The 21,833-nt window shown below is 39.9% G+C and overlaps 1 protein-coding gene across 6 annotated transcripts in view; it reads right to left on the reverse strand.

The window, feature by feature from the left end:
- Window positions 1–3,958: 3,958 nt before the first annotated feature.
- LOC128738727 (kinesin-like protein KIF13B) overlaps window positions 3,959–21,833 on the reverse strand; it is a 96,021-nt gene continuing 78,146 nt past the window's right edge. For all 6 annotated transcript variants that reach the window (XM_053834058.1, XM_053834056.1, XM_053834055.1 and 3 more), the window contains exons 6-13: window positions 20,026–20,171; window positions 18,834–18,921; window positions 18,625–18,714; window positions 17,597–18,043; window positions 7,946–8,449; window positions 7,756–7,889; window positions 7,510–7,690; window positions 3,959–7,445 (exon numbers count right to left, since the gene is read on the reverse strand). In XM_053834058.1, coding sequence (XP_053690033.1) covers window positions 7,390–7,445; window positions 7,510–7,690; window positions 7,756–7,889; window positions 7,946–8,449; window positions 17,597–18,043; window positions 18,625–18,714; window positions 18,834–18,921; window positions 20,026–20,171 — 1,646 coding nt within the window. In that variant the 3' untranslated portion in view covers window positions 3,959–7,389. The remainder of the gene's footprint in view (window positions 7,446–7,509; window positions 7,691–7,755; window positions 7,890–7,945; window positions 8,450–17,596; window positions 18,044–18,624; window positions 18,715–18,833; window positions 18,922–20,025; window positions 20,172–21,833) is intronic.

Here is a 21,833-nt window from a genome sequence, read left to right on the forward strand (position 1 = left end):
ATTGAGTTTTGTAATACTTCTGGTGTCCCACAAGGCAGTAACTTGGGGCCTTTGCTTTTCTCCTTGTACTTTAACGATATTGCTATTCTGCTGATCTAAAGATCTATCTAGTTGTGAAATCTGTTGACGATTATCGCCGATTGCAAACACTGCTGGACATCTTCGCTGATTGGTGTAATAGAAACAAGCTAACAATAAGCATTGCCAAATGTGTTGCAATATCATTTCATCGTTGTAAAGGGCATATCTCATTTGACTATCAGATAAATGGAATTGTTCTAGAACGCGTCGATCAGATTAATGATCTTGGAGTTCTGTTGGATAGCAAGCTCACGTTCAACCAACAATATGCTACTGTCATCTCAAGAGCTTCGCAGCAACTGGGATTCATCACAAAAATCGCTCGTGACTTTAAAGATCCGCATTGCTTGAAAGCATTATACTGCGCATTAGTACGACCATTACTGGAAACGCCTGTATGATCTGGAATCCTCATAACTTGTGCTGGACAGCTAGAATGGAACGTGTGCAACGAAGATTTGTCCGTATCGCTCTAAGACATTTGCCGTGGCGTCTACCTAATAATCTTCCCCGCTACGAAGACCGTTGCCAGCTTTTAGACTTGGATACGTGGATGGGTGGATTCGTCTGATGCATCTTAATTGATAGCCAAACCAGAGGGCTTGTTATTGAAGAAACGAGAAAGAGAACGATGTCCTATTGCAACCAATATTTTGGCTGGCCTTCCACTACCTTGCTTGCGAATAGTTGTTGGGCATCTTGAGATATGGTAAACAGTCGAAGCCGCAACATATTCGATTTTTAAAGGTTGTACCGTAAACTTTTTCCCGAGATTTCTGTGGAAGTTCGTACAAGTGTACAACGCGCTCGCAGAATGCTTCTTGTTTTGACGCCATTTTTTTTAGCAAAACTTGGCATGCATAAACAAAACAAAAAATACTGACAAAAAGTGGAGAGAAAGAGCTATCACGTACACACTCTCATTTCTCCCTGAGCTCGTTTGTTGTTGAGTATAGGGGCCTCGAAAAAATTCCAAAGTTTTAGTTGTCACCCGTTAGTTCCGAAAATCAACTTCCAGTTTTCAATAGTGACTCAGTAATAAAGGATGGTGAAGAATACTCGGAGTTTGAACCGACCGGTAGGCAGTTTCCAGAAATGACATCTAGGGCCTAGAGGCATTACTTACTGTACTGTAGCAATACTTTTGGCAAAAACTCGGGACTTAAGCCTAGAGTTCTCTGATTTGTGATCACTGATGAATTATCAGTTTGGTAAACTACAACGTATGGCATGTTCTTCAATAACTCTGCTCTTTTACCGGTGCACCTATTCATCCAACTTGCTGCAGCAAAAGGTGCTCAAGACCATTTGATGTTAAATTACTTTAGCATGAGTTTATTCTCAGGCGCCTCCCCATCCTTTCCAAAGAATTCTGCATTTACTAACAATGAAGCCTCTTGCTAGGGCAAGTTATAAGAGTGGTACTTGCTTAAGGGTGCGAATGAAGCCTCTTGTTCAATGGAAAATTATAACTTGTTTCACAACCCGGTTCTAGGAACGAGATTGGTAATGCAACAGCAATAAGGAATACATACACACCTCCACTTTGTGCTGAACTCTGCTTCACCAAACCATGAAGCCTCTAGCCGGGACTGGTTAAAAGACTGACACTTGCTCGAGGTACGAATAAAGCTTCTTGTCCAAGGGCAAATTATAACTAAACTCCGCGTTTCCTGGCTCTAGAGCTAGATTGGTTGAAAAGTAGTAAGAATCGTAGAAGGAAAAAGGAGTGAAAACACCGACACTTAAGCACGGATAATCAGCAGTTCGCTCACTCTATTGCGATACTACAAAAATAACTAATTGCGGAGCAACACCTGGATGATATCACAATAGATCAAAATGCTGATCGTAGTGATAATGTCCATTAAAAAAAGGTGCTCTTGGGCTTAGGCGCGCTAAACATGTTCAAGCTGGAGATCTCTATGGACACCGAAATTTTCAACTGAATACTTTAGCAATCATGAATGAAAACTAGGACAAACTTCGATATACCCTTGAAGGGTATCGGTACCGATCGCAGTACCATATGGAAAGAAGGTGGTCCTGAAACTCGTCCGGGACTACCTAGTCTTGTTTTGCACCGATGGTTCTAAAATTGGCTACAGGAGCTGGGGTTACTGGACCAGGAATCGACATATCAATTCCAATGGGACAGTGGCCCTGCAGTCTTGCAAGCAGAAGTACATGCTATATCACTTTGTACAAACATTTGTTTGACTAGGAACAAACTTGCCAGTATTTTCTCCGACAGTCAAGCCGCTCTAAATGCCATAAAGGCATACACATGCCAGTTAAAGCTGGTTTGAGAATGCATTTTCTCCTTAAAAAAATTAGCTTTAACTAACAATGTTAATTTATGCTGGGTCATACCGGTACAGAAAAAGACGAAAAGGCCGATCTCTTAGCGGGAATTGATTTCTCAACGGAATTCGTCGGACCTGACACCTCAGTCATTCTGCGGGGTGTCTGCATGCTATTTAAAATCTGAGTTTAGAATCATGAATGATTGATGCCAAATGGAGAACTCAGATTTCAGTGTGCTGCCCGGTCTTTTAAGCGGATACTGTCAGCATATATCACATAAAAATGAAGGTAAACTGACAGATGATATATTTCGTTTCTTTAATTTTGAGGTCGAGACCTCGGATGCACTAATTCTATGAAGACTGCGGATTCTCGAAAAAGGTGTCCTAATGCCTAACGAGATCATATTCCGGATCCCGACCGACGTGTGTTATAGCAAAAGTATTCTGATCGAAGCGAAGTTTCTAATCGAATCCGAGTACGATTGGTATGTAGGATAAAGGCGATTATTCAGGTAACTTATTCCTGCGCCAGTTTCAAATACGGTTTTATACGTGAATTCGTGCTATTAGGACTTTTTCTCCATTGGATTTTGAATCTATCGTCGATCCTTCACCTCACGAGAGTCGGCCTAGGTGGTGCATTCCGCCAACCGTGCATAACCGTTAAGAAGACCGGGTCCCGTAGAGCCGTAAAACCCTCGGGCAGCAGGCACTAATTGTAACAGAGGACCCTTCTCGGTGAAGCCAATACGGAACCGTGGCCCGTGGCCCACCGATTGAGTCAAAGAAGGAAGACACCGAAGATCCCATTTCCCGACAAGCTAACCACTACTCCTCCATTGCATTTTGCTGGGACGCCAGCAAATTTCATCAGCTGAAGCTAGTCGACATCAATAGAACCTACCAGCAGAGCCAGCAACGAATCCCAGCGATGAGAATCTGGTACGTGAAACCCCGTAAAATTCCCACCGATAACACCACACAGCCACAACACCTATTCTAAGCAATAAACAAACTTGCTAAAATAAAACTTTTAATTTCCCTAACTTGGAACAGTCTAGGAATACAGTAGGTAGTTGTTGCATAATTGGTTCGCGTAGCCCCTCCGATTGCCCAGTGTAAGCCCAAGAATTCTGGTCGCTTGCTCTGTGAGCTTTCTCGGAAGTACTGTCGACCGAAAAGTAATACAATTTAGGAAGATGAACTACAACGGAATAATCGGTATGGTTCCAGGCGATTGAAAAAGGACAATGTTTATTGGAAACTCCGTACTTGAAATGTCAGGACTTGAATCGATGCCCGAAGGATGCCCATGGAAAACACATGAAGGGTCTCATTAGGTAGAGGCCCATTGATGACATCCAATGCGTGTTGAGGATTAAGGGTAATTCTTTAACTGCAGCCGGATGTATATCCACGAATGACCAACTCGATGACATGAAGGAGGTGCTCTATGATCTTCTTGAACGGACATATGGGGAGTGTCCAGGACATGACATATACATATACATGACATATACATAGATATAAATGCACAAATCGGACGCGAAGAGTTCTTTCGTCCCGTTTCCGATTAAAGAATCCCACCGAAAACTAGAATGGTGTCTGAGGCTAATCAACTTCACTGCAGCCTGAGGAATGGCTACCTGTAGTACCTATTACGCGCTACGAAAGATTCTGAAGCATACCTTGAAACACCCGTATTCTGAGGAGGAACTACCTACGCACTGGTTGGAAGGTCTCATATGCCCTTTTTGCAAAAAAAAACTATCGACTGGAATGTAGTGATTATCGGAGCTCCTCAGTTCTGCATACAAAATTCTCTCCCGCATCCTGTTTCATAGACTATAGTGCGATTTGCCAAATTCCTTGGAGACTCATTATTTGTTTATAGACTTCAAGGTGGCGTACGATTAAGTTAAATGAAATCAGCTGTGGCGAATTATACTTGAGCATAGTTTTCCAACAATTACAATGATTACGTGCTAGGTGCTACCCTTGGGCGAGGCTACAGACTCGTTTGAGAGGAAAGATGGTTTGAAGCAAGGTGACCGGTTATCGAATGTGCTGTTAAACATTGCATTGGATGCCGGATAAGAGACCAGCGGAAACAATATCCAGCAGAGAACTCGACGACTTCGAGGCACGCCCCATACCCATTGGACGAGGATGCTAGAGCAGCGGGTATTATGGACGATTGGAGAGCGGCAGCCCAAGACTGACAAACGTGGTCACGTGGCTCTTAAATTCGTAAAAGTTAGAATGAGCGACAGTGAGTAAGGACAACAGTTGACTAGGCCGAATTACTCCATTTCATAACTCGCAAATCATTACTTTGCGACAGCTTGAACACTAGGTTTACTGACCTCTAGTTACAGACAATCGTTTAGCCCTCATAATGATTTACAGTTTGAAATTAACAATCGGCGGCTGTTTATAGAAAGTTCCATCCGCTAGTGTTACATTCAGGTATGTGGTAAAGTTCGGGCTATTGGAAATACCATTGAACGTTTTGGGGCAATGGTACATTCGAAGGATTGATTTTCTGGGGAGTAGAATCCTGGGGTGTGGGTTTCTGGGGAATGGTTTACAATCATATTATCATACCTATATGTATTATTTATCTTGATTCGATACGCGCTAACAACCGGTACGCACTTGGGCGTAGCAGTCACAGCAGGCTTTGAATTGCTGGAGTCGATTGTGCAGAAAGCATATTCGTATTTTGCGAAGAGGAAACGTCATTGTGAAGACCGGCACAGGAAAGACTGATGTTTGTTACTTGTAAAAATTGTTCCTGAAATAAATTGTACAATTTACTTTCCTGTGTCCGTTCAGTATTTGAACCATTGTCCGACTAATCGCACCCTTCACAAATCCTTCGACTAGAAATCACTTTGCAATCAAAATCTGGAATGAATTTCGTAATAATTTAGCATTGCTGAATAGCCGGATGTCTCCGTCGAAATCTACGCTGTGCCTAAACGGTACCCTAATTTTATCACTATACAACACGTTGTCCAACTCTATTGTTTTCTCTCTATTCGTTTTGCTTAACACATAGGTATGTTTTTTTTAAACAGCTCAACTACCCACCTTCCTTTGTTTGGTTGCTCTAAGTTAGCGCCCGATAGGTTTTACAATTTTACTGCCTATAAAACACTGAGAAATTTGAAGATTATTTACGTTTTTTTTTGTTTGTTTGCTTGTTTCTTTACTTCTTTCCTTTTCGTCGAATAGTTTCAAGGGGAAAAATGGACGTGCTTGGTTTAATGCTGTTACCTTTCTGGTTACGTTCCTCGGTCTCACAGGCTAGGTTTAGCATTTCTTATTTTGTTTTTACTTGTTGCTGTTTAATTTTCTCACTCAAATCTCAACTACACGGTATTACACGATATTAACAAACTTTTCCTTTCCACCACCCACTGGCTGGGAGAATCAAAAACAATACTTCGAAAAATTTGTTTTCAACATTTCACTACCGAAAAATGGAGGGAGGGGACAAATAATTTACAGTTCCTACCAGCTAATGATATCTTTTGTTTTCGTGTAACTTATGAACTTCACTTAGTATTGTGTTGTTACCTAATCAGATGGACTTTCCACCTTGCACGGTTGGAAAATCGCCTGCGCCAAATAAGTCAATTATTTCGATGTAAAAGCATAAATCGAAAACTAATAGAGGGATGGAATCAATGTTTGGTTTTCTCAAAAATTTGTGGACATTTTCTGTTTGTTAGTTTTTTTTTTTTGCTGCATCACATCGAATAGCATCTAGGATATTTAGCTTCTAGTTTTTTTGCGGGGGGGTGCCCTATTATCTCCTAATTTCGTCCGACGACAAGCTGCTTCTTATCTATACAATATTTTCTTGGTTGCTAGATTTTGGATTATTCTGTTACACACTAGAAGAGGATTCGCACTGCTGCACTTTACGTTTCCGTTTGTCTCTGTGGCGCGAGTGTGTTTTTTTGTCGTCTTTTCAGAGGTTAGTTCTCAATCAACAAGTGTTTTTTTTGGGAGGGAAAAAGGGGGGTTTTACTGGTTCGGTTGTTAGTAAAAGTTGTTCTTTTTCTTTGTATAGATGTACAGACGAAAGAGATTGAAAATGCTTCCTGATAGCAAAGGATTAGAATAAAACTTGTCATATAACGTACTTGTTACTTGGTTTAAATATGCGTGTATAAATATAAATATTTATAATGCTTATCTCAATCTTTGAACCCCGGTTCGTAATTTCCCGCTCCTCTAATTTTGGCTACGAAGTTGATTCTCTTAGCAGTTACATAATATAATAGTTTATATAATTTTGTCCCCGCTGAAAATCTAAGATCTGCACACTCGCTTTGACTGTGCTTGTTTTTATGTATACAGTAGATGGTAATAATTATATCGTAAGAGCTTTGTTTCTTCAAATGATTTTGGACAGAACTGGTTGATTTTTTATATCATTTTGGATCGTAACATTTGCTCTTCTGACCTGTCGTCTATCTAGCGTAAACTTGCAAACACTTATTCGATAAGTTTATGATTTAGGTTTTAATTTTGCTTTGTTTTTTCTGTGTGCCAAGAAAAAGCCAGTGTTCTTTTACTGTTGTCACACACCGTAAAATTGCATAAATAATACAAACAATCCGATACATAATTATTATCTTTTCCATTGCTCAGAAATAGGGTAGCATTGGCATACCTACCGCATTGAGTGTGTGTGTTTCTTTCCTCTACATATCACTTTGTAAAAATAATCACAAAATAAAACAAGGTACTATATCGGGGATTAATAATGGAATCTCCGCATGCTGGTACTTTTTTTTGTTTTGATGAGCTGAATAGTGCAATTGCCATTTGTTACCCACTCACTTTACTTGCTTCGGCCGAAGGCAGCCACAGAAGCGGACTTCGGTACGAAGCGTTTCCTCGGCATCGGTCTCAGCACCGGCGCAGCGGAATAGGTTCCGCTGCCCATGATGGTGGTGCTAAGACCCCGGTTGAATCCGTATCATTTGCGCGGCCCATTCGCACTGACCGGTTTACCCTTCTGATTGGCAAGTTCCGCTGAAAAGCGTTCTCTTGTTAAACATCATCATTCTACGAAGGAACCCACTAAAAGCAAACCTACCTTTCATTTTCTCCGCTTTCTTTATTTCTCGTATTGCACGACCTCGCTTATCCAGGATGAGTTTATCTACACGAACAAAGATCCCGTGCTTTGGCTTACAGCTAAAGTACTGTATACCTTGCACCGTGCCATCATTTTTTCCCGTAGGTGTATCAAGCTCCACCCCAATCCACGTTCCAGCCTAGAAGTCGAAAAGCCGCTCATTAGCTTCCACCCAAATTTTATCTTTCAAATAATCACACTAACCTGAAAATGTGTATCTCCAATAAACGCTATCACGCCACTCGTGTTGTACGGTCGAATTTGAACCGACTCACCAACCACCACCCAATCGGGAATGTTTTCGTGCTTGCTTGGCGTCGAAAAGCTGTTCTCCATTACTAAAACAAACCAACTCACTAAGAATTGTTGTCAAAATAAAACAAATTAAACTAACCATCCGTTTCCGTCATCAAGCGGGAAGAATTATTCTCCTCGTCCACAGTATCCTCATGATTAACCGGTGCCGGCGTAACCGCAGTGCGCTCACTATCCTGACCAACCCGATCTTCCTCCGGTTCGGCGGAACTTCGCCGCTGGCGATCGCTATCACGATCAACCTCTTCCTCCTCGTCTTCACGGTGATCCATCATATCGTCAGCCTCCTCTTCGTCAATCATGCCCTGGGCACTGCTGTGCGACGATAGTATGGCCGGTTCGCTGGAACGTTTTGCATTGTTGTTGAACAGCAGCGCGTGCTGTTGGTCATCCATCAGCAGATGATCACCGCCGCGGTTGCCGTTCATCTCGTCGAAGCTGGTCATGTTCATGTTCTTCAGGAAGGGATTCACCCGTTTCGGGAATTCTGTACTCATGACCGTGCCGCCGCCGCCAGTACTGAAGTGGTTTTCTGCGTTCGGAGGAGTGTGCTCGTTTCGCGTGTTGGACGGTGACATGGTTTCTGTGAATTGAAACGGATATGGTCAGATTTATGAGTGTTTGGGAACTGGGGGGAAAATGAACACCCTTAGCAATTTCGCCATTTTCTCCCCCAGGAACCAACCAAATGCTGATCGCACTATATGAATTGAAAGCTGGATTCATATTCCACGTAGCAATATATAAAGATGTTTAAAAAAGGACTGTTTGTCATGAAAAAATCCTTTTTTTCGAAAGCGTCACTTTCGAGCCTGATTTTTTTTATGTGGGTAAAATGAACATGCAGTGAGGGCAAAATGAACATGTCATAGAAAACTAAAGTTAACATGCAGTTTGGATAAATTAAACATTATTTTATATTATCATTGTTCTACATAAGCCGTAGGTATTCAACAGGGCTGTTGGATTTAAAATGGGACTCCACAAAGTTAACATAATGTATCTTCGCCACGTTCATACAATGCTTGGCTTCTAGCTCGCAGCATTTTCCAGCACTCCGTCATTTTCCGTTATTTTTCGAGAGACTCGATTATTTTTGTTGCTTGAATTATAATTATTTCGTAGCTACTGATAAATGGAAAGTAAAACATCATGATACACACTGTTCATTTTGCCCCCATAGTGAGGTGTTCATTTTACCCCCAAAACACCAATTGTTTTCAAGTGTTTATTATAAACAAACAGTTGATAAAAATATTTGGAATTTTCGACAGATCCGTAGGATAGTGATAAGCAAACAACACTGAATGATACCAATAGTCGAAATTTAAGTTGTTTCGCCAAAATAGCTTATTTACTAATAGTGGAAATTACCATCAGCGTCAGATTTCTGCAAATATTTTCTACTTTTTCCATTTTTTTCACATTGGAAAGCTTATGATCATCACATATTGTCTCAAACAGCTTGAAATACTTTTAGGAGAAGATACCTATTGATCTGGAACAGATTTTAATCGGTTTATTGGGAATTTGGCTGCCTGTTCATTTTACCCCCCCTGTTCATTTTACCCACAGTTCCCCTAATTGATTTTTAAGTGCTCTTTTTTAACACATCATTATATTTTGCAACCGGTAAGAGATAGATAGTTACTTTAGTCAGCAAAGTTGCTTATTTTAGTATGTTCTGCAACTTTAACGATGCCATAGCAAATATTAACTGGCACAATCTTCTCGAGCATTGCCCTACTGACGAAGCAGTCCCTCGCTTTTATAATACAATTAATCTTCTGATCAACGAGCACGTTCCTGTCAAAAAACTACGCAAAATGTCCAACAATCATCAACCGTGGTGGAACTCGGAATTAAACCATTCTCGCAATCGACTAAGGAAAGCACGCAAACGGTTTTTCAAGCATAGATCAGACCAAAACAAACAATCTCTTCGTCATCTCGAGCAACAGTATGAGGCAAATCGGAATGCTTATTTCAGGGAGTATACATAGGATTGAATCAAAAGTAAAAGAAGACCCTTCTTCATTCTGGAAGTTCGCCCAAAGTCGCAAGCATTCAAAAGGAATTCCGTCAAACCTTTTTTATCATGATAGAAAATCATCCAAAGCAGAAGATTCTGTGAACTTATTTGCTGATTTCTTCAAAACCGTGTACTGCAACGACCCTCCGACATCTCAACGTGAAGCGATCAGCAACGTACAAATGCTGAACCTGTTTTTACCTTCTATAACATTATCGACCGGTGAAGTGGCGAGCGCTCTTGCCGCGGTAGATTCCTCTAAAGGACCGGGTCCCGATGGATTGCCTCCATTATTTCTGAAGCAGTCTGCTACGACTTTGGCGAAGCCGCTTACAATGATTTTTAACAGCTCTCTCACCAGCGGAGTTTTCCCTAGCATTTGGAAGCATGCTTCCATTACACCAATTCATAAGTCTGGCAGCAGGAATAACATTGAAAACTATAGAGGAATCTCGATTCTGAACAGCATATCAAAAGTTTTCGAGAAAATCGTGCACCATTGGTTATACTCAGCTGTTCGTAATGTAATTACTGAGTATCAACATGGTTTCGTTAGAAACAGATCGACTGTCCCAAATCTGATGAGTTTCGTAACGAATATTTCAAAACGCATGGAAAACGCCTACAAATAGATGCAATATATATTGATTTTTCCAAGGCTTTTGACAAGGTTCCGCACCTGCTAGCAATCGAGAAGATGAAGCGCATCGGCCTACCTGACTGGATAACAAATTGGCTACTATCATATTTGACAGGTCGTACTGCCTTTGTAAATCTTAACGGAATTGAATCGGACTATTTTGATATACCTTCTGGAGTACCTCAAGGCAGCATTCTAGGGCCACTAATTTTCGTACTTTTCGTTAATGATATTTGTGATAGCCTTGAATCCGAAAAATTACTTTACGCCGACGATCTCAAAATCTTTCGTACCATCACTAGTTCTCTTGATCGCGATACTCTTCAGCGAGATGTGAATAACCTTTTGTACTGGTGCGTTACAAACGGCATGGAGGTAAATGTATCAAAATGCAGCGTAATCACTTTCTCCCGCCTCCGTAACCCTCAGCATTTCACATATCAAATGAACGGAAATGAAATGAAACGTTGCAGCTCTATCAAAGATCTGGGTGTTACACTTGATACCAAGTTGAAATTTGACGAGCATATCAGTATAGTGACATCGAAAGCTTATGCTGTACTTGGTTTCGTACGACGGAATGCTTCGGATTTCATAGACGTCTATGCTCTAAAAACGTTGTACTGTTCATTAGTTCGCAGTATCTTGGAATACGCAGCACCTATGGATCCATAGGTTAGAAAAAAGTTTAGTTTTTATTTTCGCGAAATTTTAATGTCTGGACCAAAGTGAATGGTATTCCCAGGTATTCTCTGAAATGAACATTTGGGCAGATGGCTAAAATGATTCCCTACAAATTGGTATACAAACTAATTGCAGATGGCTAAGATATTCGGATTTTTCATCGGACGGTTTTTAACCTAAAATCAGTTATATCCTATTTATTAATACAGATAAAGCAAAACAGTCTTCAGCAAATATATGCCTCTTTTATGTGCAAAATGTTTTCTAGAACATCATATCGAGCTATCTGTTGAAATAAACATGCTACAAGTAGAAATGTGATTTGGGGGGTCGTTTATAAACATAGGTCTATTGCTGAAAATGGGTAAAAGGTAGAAGTTTGACATGCTCAGAAAAAATACTTGAAATTGGTTTATCTTTAAAATTTTGAAACCAAAAAGATGAAAAAAAAATGTACTCAAAAAGTTATTACTTAAATTGTTGTTAAGGTAACACCTATATATTGGACGACCCCTTCAAAAGATGCATCATATTTTCATTCAAAAATTTGCCGAAGACCACATTGGGCTGAGACATGCCGGTAAACCGCAATTATGTTTGTCCCGAAATTTTGATTTCTAGCTGATAGTGAAGTGATTAACTGTTTTTTTATGTAGAATCAAGGTACATACATTACGTTGAGCGGAAGCATGTGCTCGAAGAACTGAGTCGGACATCTACGGATGGTTCTCGAAAGTAACAGAACACTTTGCCGCTTTAATATACACCGCTATTCTATATTTCGAACGGATTAGTATTTCGAACGAAAGTTTTTCCGAACGAAATTTCCGCCGGAAAAATCAAATGGGCGAAACATCTCGTTCGAAACAAGTCACACGAAATAAAGATTCGTTCGAAATACAGAATAGGGGTGATAGTGTGGCATCCACCCTTTTAAATATATTGACACTCGATAAGAACTGACGTTTAATAAAAGCGACAACTGAGCCGTCACTTGATTTGAACTGTGCTCTAAAGTGGACGCGTTTTTTGATCGCTTCATAGTGAACACCGAAGGAAAATTTCATCCTGTATAATGTGTTTGGATAAGGACGCTTATAGTCAGCGTCAGACCCAGATTACAAAAATTACAGTCAAATTTAATTCTTAAGTCGAGATAATGCTAACCAAGGATCATGGCAAATGTTTTTGGAAAAGCATATAAATTTCAACAAATTTTGGTTGATTTCTTTAAATCCGTATTTCCTTTACTACATTACATTATTTTTCGAAAATATGAAGATTAAGACAGATGTGAAGGTAGAAATACTACAGAAATGACATAGAGTTTATTGTTTGTACGTTGCTAAGCAATAGATCGTAGCAATCGAAATCTTGTAAGCTATTATCATTTAATACTATTTTTATAAAAATGCAAAGATTTGCTATAGCTTGGGATTGAGTGTTTGTACGTTGCTAAGCAATATATCGTAGCCTTAGAAACCACATTTGTTGATCCTAGCCATCGTGCGCAAGGCATATCCAGAATCGATCTCTTTTATCAACGGACCTCGCATAGGTAAGTCAAAGGCAAATAACTTTGGATTTCTTTGTCCCTTTATTGCACATTCCAAGATCTACAAATCCTTGGTGCAGACCGTAGTGAATATCCAATAGCCGTCGTGTTATTTTCAACAAATTGTTCAACGTAAAAATGGATCTTATTTTCAAATATGGAGATACTGACAGTGAATAAGAAAAGGAAAACGCTTCTCCTGACGGTAAAAGAGAAATTATCTAAAATTCACTAGCAACAATTAATTTTTTATTATGATTTTCTATGAAGGAACCGCCGTATCAAAAAAACGTAATATACATATACACTGGCGCTACGTAGTGAGACAATTCTGCGCTATTTCCAAACCACCCTAAAGCTGGTAGTCATTCACCCTTATTCTGCGAGTCACGTGACTCAATACGACAATTGTCGGTGTCACCTAGGTTACAAAGTGAGTCACCTAGGTGACAATTGTCACCTGATTCGCGGCGACTTCAAATAGTCACGTCACTCGCCTCGCAGAATAAGGGTGATTGGAATAACTTTCCTGAAGACCACAACCTTCTAGATAGTCAGCAACGCAAGCCTGTATATGAATATTACATATACACTGACGCCACGTAGTGAGACAATTCTGCTAAATGGTCACTATACCACTATAATTCGGAGCGGCTCATATATTGAAGACCTTCCTAATTCGACTGTAAAACTGTTAGTTAATTTACGTAAGCTGTAATATTTTTCTCCAATTCTGTTTTTTTTTATTTTCTTCTATTTGCCCGTGAGGTTAGCATAACTTTAGCCGGCTCAAATCTTAACAGATGGCTGGACATTGTTGTACATAGTACAATAATGGCAGTATTGTACCATCTGATTCCAATTCCAATTCTGATTCTTCCAATTTAGGATCAGTGGTGAATCGTGTTGTGACTCCCCACGAAAATGACGTAAAATAGCTGCCAAAGACTGGATGGATACTGCTAACTTCATACTTTGTATTAGGAAAGTATTTTACCCGTTTTCAGAGGGAAACTATTTCCAATAATAAATTTTGTTGACGGTCACACATCGCACACGGCAGTTGAAGTAGCAAACCTCTGCTGTTTGAAACTGGGTACAGGGTTGGTAGCCACCCTTTACCCGAACACAAAAAAGATCACGTTACCAGACAAATCACCATAAACGTTGCGATTATCATATCAACGAAAAATACCTGGAAAGGCAGAAATAACGGAGAAAATTTCACAACTAAGCATTTTGTTGAAATTGAGAAGAATGGAACAGATTTTGAAATTAAGAAGGACACCATTAAAATGGCTTTTGGACATGCAGCATTTATCCTTTCCGTCCCGACTTTGTGAACTACACCTACCTTTGGGACTACACATGCCCATGGGCTGAATCGAATGTGAGGAGTGCAGAATCAGCTAATACTGAAGAAACACTTTTTTTTTAGATTATAGTCACTTTAACAGCTTATGTCATTCGTGACTTCTGCGGGGCTGGGATTTGAACCCTGGTCCTCGGCGTGAGAGGCGTGAATGCTAACAACTACGGCGGGACTGACCCCCGGATGCCGGATTCATTGATCGTGCTGCAATGAAGGATTACTCTGACGGCGTCCCGGTTAGAAAACCTGTTAGATTTAACTTCTCGTATGTTGGTTGACTACACAGGACGGGGGACGAAGTATAATTTGTATCTAAAAAACTACAAGATATACATCCCTACAGGTTGCACGAAAGGGTGCCGTAGGACTATATCAGATCATTAGATCAAAGCCTAATGTAAATGTTTATAAGAATTGTTGTTTAAGTGAATGTTTAAAAGAGAAAAGTGAAATATTGAGATTCAATTCTTCATTGAATGCAATGGTGGCTTTGAAAATACGTGGACGGGGGTTCATAAGTACAACGCCTGCAACCATTAAGACATAGAGATTTCTTTTAAAAATCACTTTTGTGCATCATAAAGGTTGAAATAGTAATGAATGACGAGCCCACAGCTTTTTGTATTAAAAATGATTATTCGTAGCTCGATATGTTTCAATAACCTTACTTTAACTCGCTTGTGGCCTTCAAAAGGGCCATTGGCTATAAATAACATTAAGCATAAGCGTGGGATACCGCCCGTGTGCTGCTACTCCGTTATTTGCCAGGTAGGGCCATTGGCTATAAATAACATTAAAACCAAAGCACGTTCATCGCAAATATGACGTGCCATTAGAATGGCCTTCTTTTTTGACATGAATTGCTCCGAGAAGGTTTTACTAGTTCACTTTCACAGCTTACCGTTTGTTGCAGAGCAGAAAATATGGCACATACGCAAAAAATTTCTGTTTTATTTGTATGAGAGTCATTATTCTCCCACCACAGGGGTAAGGGATATCAAGCCATCATAAAGTAAATTCATGCCTCCGAAAAAACACCCACATGAAAAATTTGGTTCCATTTGCTTAATTAGTTCTCGAGTTGTGACGAAATTTGAATTTTACTTGTATAGGAACCCCCCCCCCTTTTAAAAGACGGATGGGTCTCAGTACACCATAGAAAAAAATTCTGCCTTCTAAATCCCCCACATAAATTTGGTACCATTTGCTTAATTAGTTCTAGAGTTATGAGGAAATTTGAATTTAATTTGTATGATAGTCCCCCTCTTAAAAGGGTAAGGGGTCTCATTAGACTATCATAAGACGTTAGGCTTACTAAGTAAGTAAGTAAGTACATCGTGAGCTTTGTGCGGCGGTGTATACTCCTTGATCAAAATGTCTTATAAGAGTATCTCCTAGTCCTTAACAAAGAAATTTGTTGAACCTTTCTTGCGCCAAAGGAATGTAAAAATAACAGGATTCTTCGATCACTTGATCACGAATAAGGCACATGATGAATACCTGTCCACTCTGGACTTGGCCACATTGTTGAGCGATATGGACGTGAATGATACGCCATTGCAGTTTTGCGATACTGTCTGCGATTGGCAGATCTAGAGCTAAACCTCCTTTAAACCCTGCCTGGAGTAACAGTGAACTGCGCAGATTAAAACGGCATTGGAACGCAAAACAGAGACTACTCGTAAGCAACGACCGCTTTCAAAGATGTTAGTGACGCTTGCCAAGTAGTTCGAAGGCCGACTAGTCCCCTCGCTACAAATCCTATGTACAGCGGGTGCAATTTGGTTTTCGAAATAATCCTAAAACCTTTTGGACATTCGTAAACTCCAAGAGGAAAAGCTCTTCCATTCCTTCTAGTATAATCCTGGGCGGAACGGAACTACAAAGGCATTACAGGTTTTTCTGCTGGATCAAAGTTTTTGAAATCATCGTCAGTAGTGTAAATCTGAACCAAAAACTATATTTCAGTAGACCATCAGTAGACCTAATTTGATCGAACTCACCAGTAACTGCATCTCACAGATGTAAGCCGGAACGCAAATCGATGTACACAGATATTAAGGCAGCGTTCGATACAGTAGATCATCAAATACTCTTGGACAAGCTCTCTAAACTGGTTGTATCTGATAGTTTGGTTTCATGGTGGAACTCATATCTTACAGACCGTACTTCACGTGTCAAACTGGATTCCATAGTTTTACGTGCATTCAGCAATACTTCTAGGGTCCCACAAGGTAGTAACTTGGGGCCTTTGCTTTTCGCCTTGTACTTCAGTAACTTTGCTATTCTGCTGGTTTCCGAATACGTACTGGTATATGCCGACGATCTAAAGATCGTCGATTTCGTCGAAAACCCGTGCTCTTGCATCATCTGCCACAGCACATTTCGTTTGACTAAATCGTACGCCGTCTTAAAGTGCACAAACAGATGATGATCATCTGCAAGTTGTGCTTCCGGAATTTGTCTAATTACCGACGCAGGGTAAATTTATTAATGACATAGTCTCACAAATTCACAACGTATTGACTCTGAGGCAGTCTTATCTGAATCAAATTTTTACGCGCCTTCTAAAAATTTACGTGTTCGAACCCTATTAGCCATCGACATAAAATCACTATCCACAACAACAACAACAACAATAACTATTTGCCACGGATCATTATCGAACTAATTATGCTGAATTCGGGATCATAAATCAAATGATGGAGTTATACAATCAGCATTGTAATTTTATTGACTTCACAATGAATAAAACGAAATTGAAGCAATATTTCAAGACAATACACAATTCAAATCCATAACAATAGAAAACTATCTCAAAAATTAATTTTAGAGGTAACATTAGGATAAGCTTAGCTTAATATATTGTATCACGGTCTACACACTGCACTGCAAATAAAACAACATCTTATCCGTCGTAAAGCGTTCCTACTTCTACTATGGTTCCAAATGTTCAAAATATTCAAAAGAATTAATAAACTTTTATCGTCGTTTAAGAAAATGCTTTTCATCGTTCAAAGAAGTTGGTATTGGACATTACGCAAGTCACTTCAAACGACAACTAATGGTAGAAAATGGAATAAATCAAAGTACAGCAATTTCACTTAGATGTTTTTCTATACAATACTTTTGGTGAAGCAGTCAGAGAAATAGCTTTTAAACCAGTAAAGAATTGCAGTTCGAGAGATACAGCACACCTCTAAAAGCGATATACAGCATCTCAATTCTTACCTAGCAGAATAATGTTAACAACAGTAATTAGATATCAATCTTTTAGCTAGGGAACATGCAACTAAACAAGCGAAATTGGAAAGCCGCGTTAAGTTTCACGTGGCCGCATGAGGTATATTAACTAACCTCTAACCAGACATTTCGCGAGGTGGATTCTAAACAGACGTTTTCTAGACCGAATAATCTCAAGAGGAATGATTTGCATATGCTACTCACCGGGACTTTCTCCAACGCTCAGTGACCGAATGGAGTAGGTGTCGTCATTCGTCAGATTACTGCAGGACACCGCCTGCGAACCGTAACCACTGGAGGTGGACGAACTCATGCTTGGCGTTCCGGCAGCAACGGTTTGGCTCTTTCCACTGCTACCACTGCTGCCAGCGGCGGATCCAGTTTTACCCGTCCGCTCGCCGGCTTGGGCGACGAATTTTCCACCCAGATCCGGCCGTGGCCGCTTGTCGATATCGATGAACGACTCCACCGTGTACGAGGATTTCATCTTGGATAGGTTGGACTTCTTCGGTGGCTCGTAATAATCGTAATCGGAGTACTCCGGTTCGCTGAACCGATCTTCACCTTCCTCCTCGTAGCAGATTTGTTTGATTAGCGGTTCCTCGTGCAGCGTGGTCATCCGCTGCGCTAGCTTGCTAGCCGCTGGCGAGGCTGTACAGAATCAGAAAACCGATGATTAATGAAAATGTGAGCACAAAAAACGAAGAGTTTGATGAGTTAGAACAAAGGAATGTAATCATTGAAATACCACATCAGATCTAAAAAAAATAAACAAAAACACAAAGAGAATTGCATAATACGCTCTCTACGTACGCTTGGTTGGCTGTAATCTCAGGGAGTTCAAATTTAAGTTAAGATTGAGGAATGTGGGACGAGCTGCATTCCGTGAAAGTGTTAGTGGAATAAAGAAAAAAAATACAAGACAATGGGCATAATTAGTCACAAGGATTCGTTTTGTTCCGTTTTGTTGATTCGTCGTGGATTCAGTGGAGCTCGTGGTGAATGATGGAAAGACGGACTACCATCATCTGATGATGTTGGTTTGTGTGTGCACACAAATAATCCTTTTAAAACACACAAACTGGAAACTTTCATCTCACGAGCTATCGTTTGTTAATAATATGTAGGTGTATGGTTACAGTGGGCTGTGTTCAAATGGTACTTAGACACAGGGATTTCTAGCAATTGGATCGAGACCATCGCCATCACCGGAGAAGCAAAGAAACACTTACCTAGTCCGTAAGAGCTGTTCGTGTCCTCTCCACTGCTGCTAGGACTCTTCAGCTTTTGCCGGTTCACTGTTGTTTCACGGGTGCTTTGAGCTAATGAAAGAAACGGGGGGAAAAAAGAAACAATCACACTTTCGCTTCGCGAAAAAGCCATGCGACTCCATCGAACAGCTGCAGTCGATGGAAACGCATGGTTATTTATGCTAACTTACCGGTGTTTAATCCCACCTTCAAGTCAGCGTAAGACTCAGAGCGACCGATTCCCATCAGAGACTCAAGCGAAGCATCAAAGAATCTCATCTGCAAGGAATAGATTTATCAGAGAGAAAAAATGCGCAAGTTAGAAGCCCATCCATTCGGGTTTGACTTGGATCGAATATTTTAATGTACAAACTTATCGGAACTAAGGACATTGTTAATGCTAAGCAAAATCTGACAAAATCGAACGATTCTGCTAATGTGTTGAAGCTTGTTTCGGCAAGAAAACGGAAAAAACCAAACAGAGACAAAAGTAAAAATCAAATTAAAACACGACGCCATGAGAAAAGGACAGTCGTCTGTGGAAAAAACAAGAATCCTTTCTGCTTTTCTGGCACGAGGGGCCCGAACAAACTTACTTCGGAACTTACTGGAGATCAAAATCAACGCAAGAGAAACGCAATTCAGACAGAACAGTGAAGTGAATCGAAGAGAACAAGACGAACAGAGATTGTGTGTGTGAATTAAAAGCAACATCTACTATACTTACGGTCATCGAAGTTTTGAGGCCGCAGTGCTCCCGGGTATCTTTTACGACCTTTAACGTTTTTTTTTGGTTTTTTTTATTTGTGATTCAATTGGGCGTAATTGATTTTTAGTTTTATCGGAAGGGTGGATTCGAAATTTTGTTTTTTTTTATTGACAATGGTTTTTAGCAGCGTGCAGATAAATATGCATAAATAGAGAGATATATGTCCAAAGTGTGAAAGCGTATGCACAAACGATGGTAAACAGAGAGCAATATCAATACAAGATCGCAATTTTGGAGGGTTTTTAAGGAGAGAGGGAGATAATTTTGTACGTGGAGGAAAATATCGTTCAAAGAAATAAACGGTGCTGTTCTAAGTTTCGTTAAAACAAAATTCAAAAAGGTGAATATTAAAAATATATAGGGAAAAAAACTGAACTGTGTTCAAAGCATGATAAAAATTTACAGTGAGAGGTAGGTGAATAAAACTTCACTATAAGGAGGAAAGGAAGGACGAAAACCGTGTCAGTGATAAAAACTTTGACAATTTGAAGCAAGTTGTCCCGTCGACGACAGCGAAGACGACATCGGCAACGACGATGCTGTTGTAAGCGAACAGAAGAGAGCAAAAAACGGGATGCGGTGGAGGTGGTGGTTGCCGGGAGTTCATACTGTACCTGGGTGAAGTTCGGCACGCTGGCAGTTTTACGCATCGACAGCGTCGGTCCTCGCACCTGTTCCAGTTCCTTCACAGCCACACTTTGCCGCAAGCGGTCCAGCGTGAGAATGCTCTCCACCGCCGATACTCCTTTGGTATATTTTTCTGGAAATATTAAAATGAAGAAGAATATTTGTTGAGATTATCCTGTAAAACTAGCAACACAGTCAGTTAATAAAGTTAGTTTCCCCTGTATACCACACGCGTGTCGGTTTCGGGATTCGGTTTCAAGTTTGGTATCAAACCAATGAAAATAGACAGAAAAAGAATGGAAAAAAGTGAAAAAACGCGGGAAAAAAGTCTAGCATGAAAAAAAAGAAAAACTTAAAAAAACTTGACAGAATAGAACAAAACCGGAACGCGAAAATAAAAAAATAGAAAATGAAGAAAATGCGAAACACTAAAGCAGGATAACGAAGCAAAAACGAGGACACTTTACGGCAATACATAAAGAATGGAACGAGAAAAAAAAATGAGGATAAATTGAACAGAAAAGAAGAAAAAAAGGACAAAATCGGGAAAAAACGGCACAAAAAAGGGTAGAAAAACGAAACAGAAAAGAAGAAAAAAAAGTAAAGGAGAAAATGCGGGAATAGGAAAATGGAAAAACGAGAACAGAAAAAGAAAAAATGGAGAAAAGAATTAAAACGGAAGACAAAAAGGATAAAATGGAAATAAAAAGCATAACGTGACACAACAAGAGGTAGAACGAAACAGACGAAAACGAAAATAAGATAGAAAAGGTACTAAAGGCGAAGAGAGACGGAAACCGGGACCAAAAGGTCAAAACGGGACAGAAAATGGCAAAAAAACGAGACAGGAACAGATAGGGAAATTGGGCCTGAAAACGAAAAATAAGACGAAAGAAACCAGACAAAAACGGAACGGAGGTGATTCAGGACTCAGGAAGATCAACACAATCAACGAAGAAAAAAGGAACGGAGTAAGAGAACAGCGGGCAGAAAAAAAGGAAAATCGACAAACGAAGAAAATGGGAAAATAGGTCAAACGGGATATAAAAGAAAAGAAAAAGGTAAAACGGGAGTCTAACAAGCCAGTCGTCGGATAGGATCTTTACACTAGCCCCGTAATTTTCCTGTACTCTAATAACCGGCTGCGAAGTCGGTCGATAAAGAAGGGTCAAGTTCCTAAGGACGTTTATATCCATGGCTTTGCTTTGCTTTGTAAAACAAGAGAGAAAAGGAATAGCCAAATCGCTAGAGAAAAACGAAAGAAAAGAAGAAAAAACGATTAAAAAACCGAGAAAGAAAATGGACAAAATATGGAACAGAAAAGGAAGAAAAGAAAAACAGACTAAACAAGATGATTGAACGGAAGAGAGAGAAGGTAAAACGGAACAGAAAATAATACGGTAAAATGGAAGAGAAAAACTAGAGAAAACAACGATAAACGATAAAAAGCGAAGAACCCCGGAAAGAAAATGGGACAAAAATTGAGAAAATGGGATAGAAAAAGAAGAAAAGAAAAACGGACTAAAGACAATGATTAAACGGAAGAGAAGAAATGGGAAAACGCTAAAGAAAACCTATGGAAAGGAAGGAATATTGATAAAGAAAACCAAGAAACTCAGAAAAAAGGGACAAAAATGGGAAATTGGGGCAGAAAAAAATAAAAGAAAAACGGAAGAGAAGAGACAAGAAAAAGAGGTGAAGCTGAAGAGAAAAACTAGAGGATAGAATAAATACGATAAAAAATCATAAGACACAGAAAAGAAACCGAAGAAAAACTGAACAGATAAGGCGAAAA

Source organism: Sabethes cyaneus, chromosome 2 (genome assembly GCF_943734655.1).
Source record: "Sabethes cyaneus chromosome 2, idSabCyanKW18_F2, whole genome shotgun sequence".
Taxonomy (NCBI): domain Eukaryota; kingdom Metazoa; phylum Arthropoda; class Insecta; order Diptera; family Culicidae; genus Sabethes; species Sabethes cyaneus.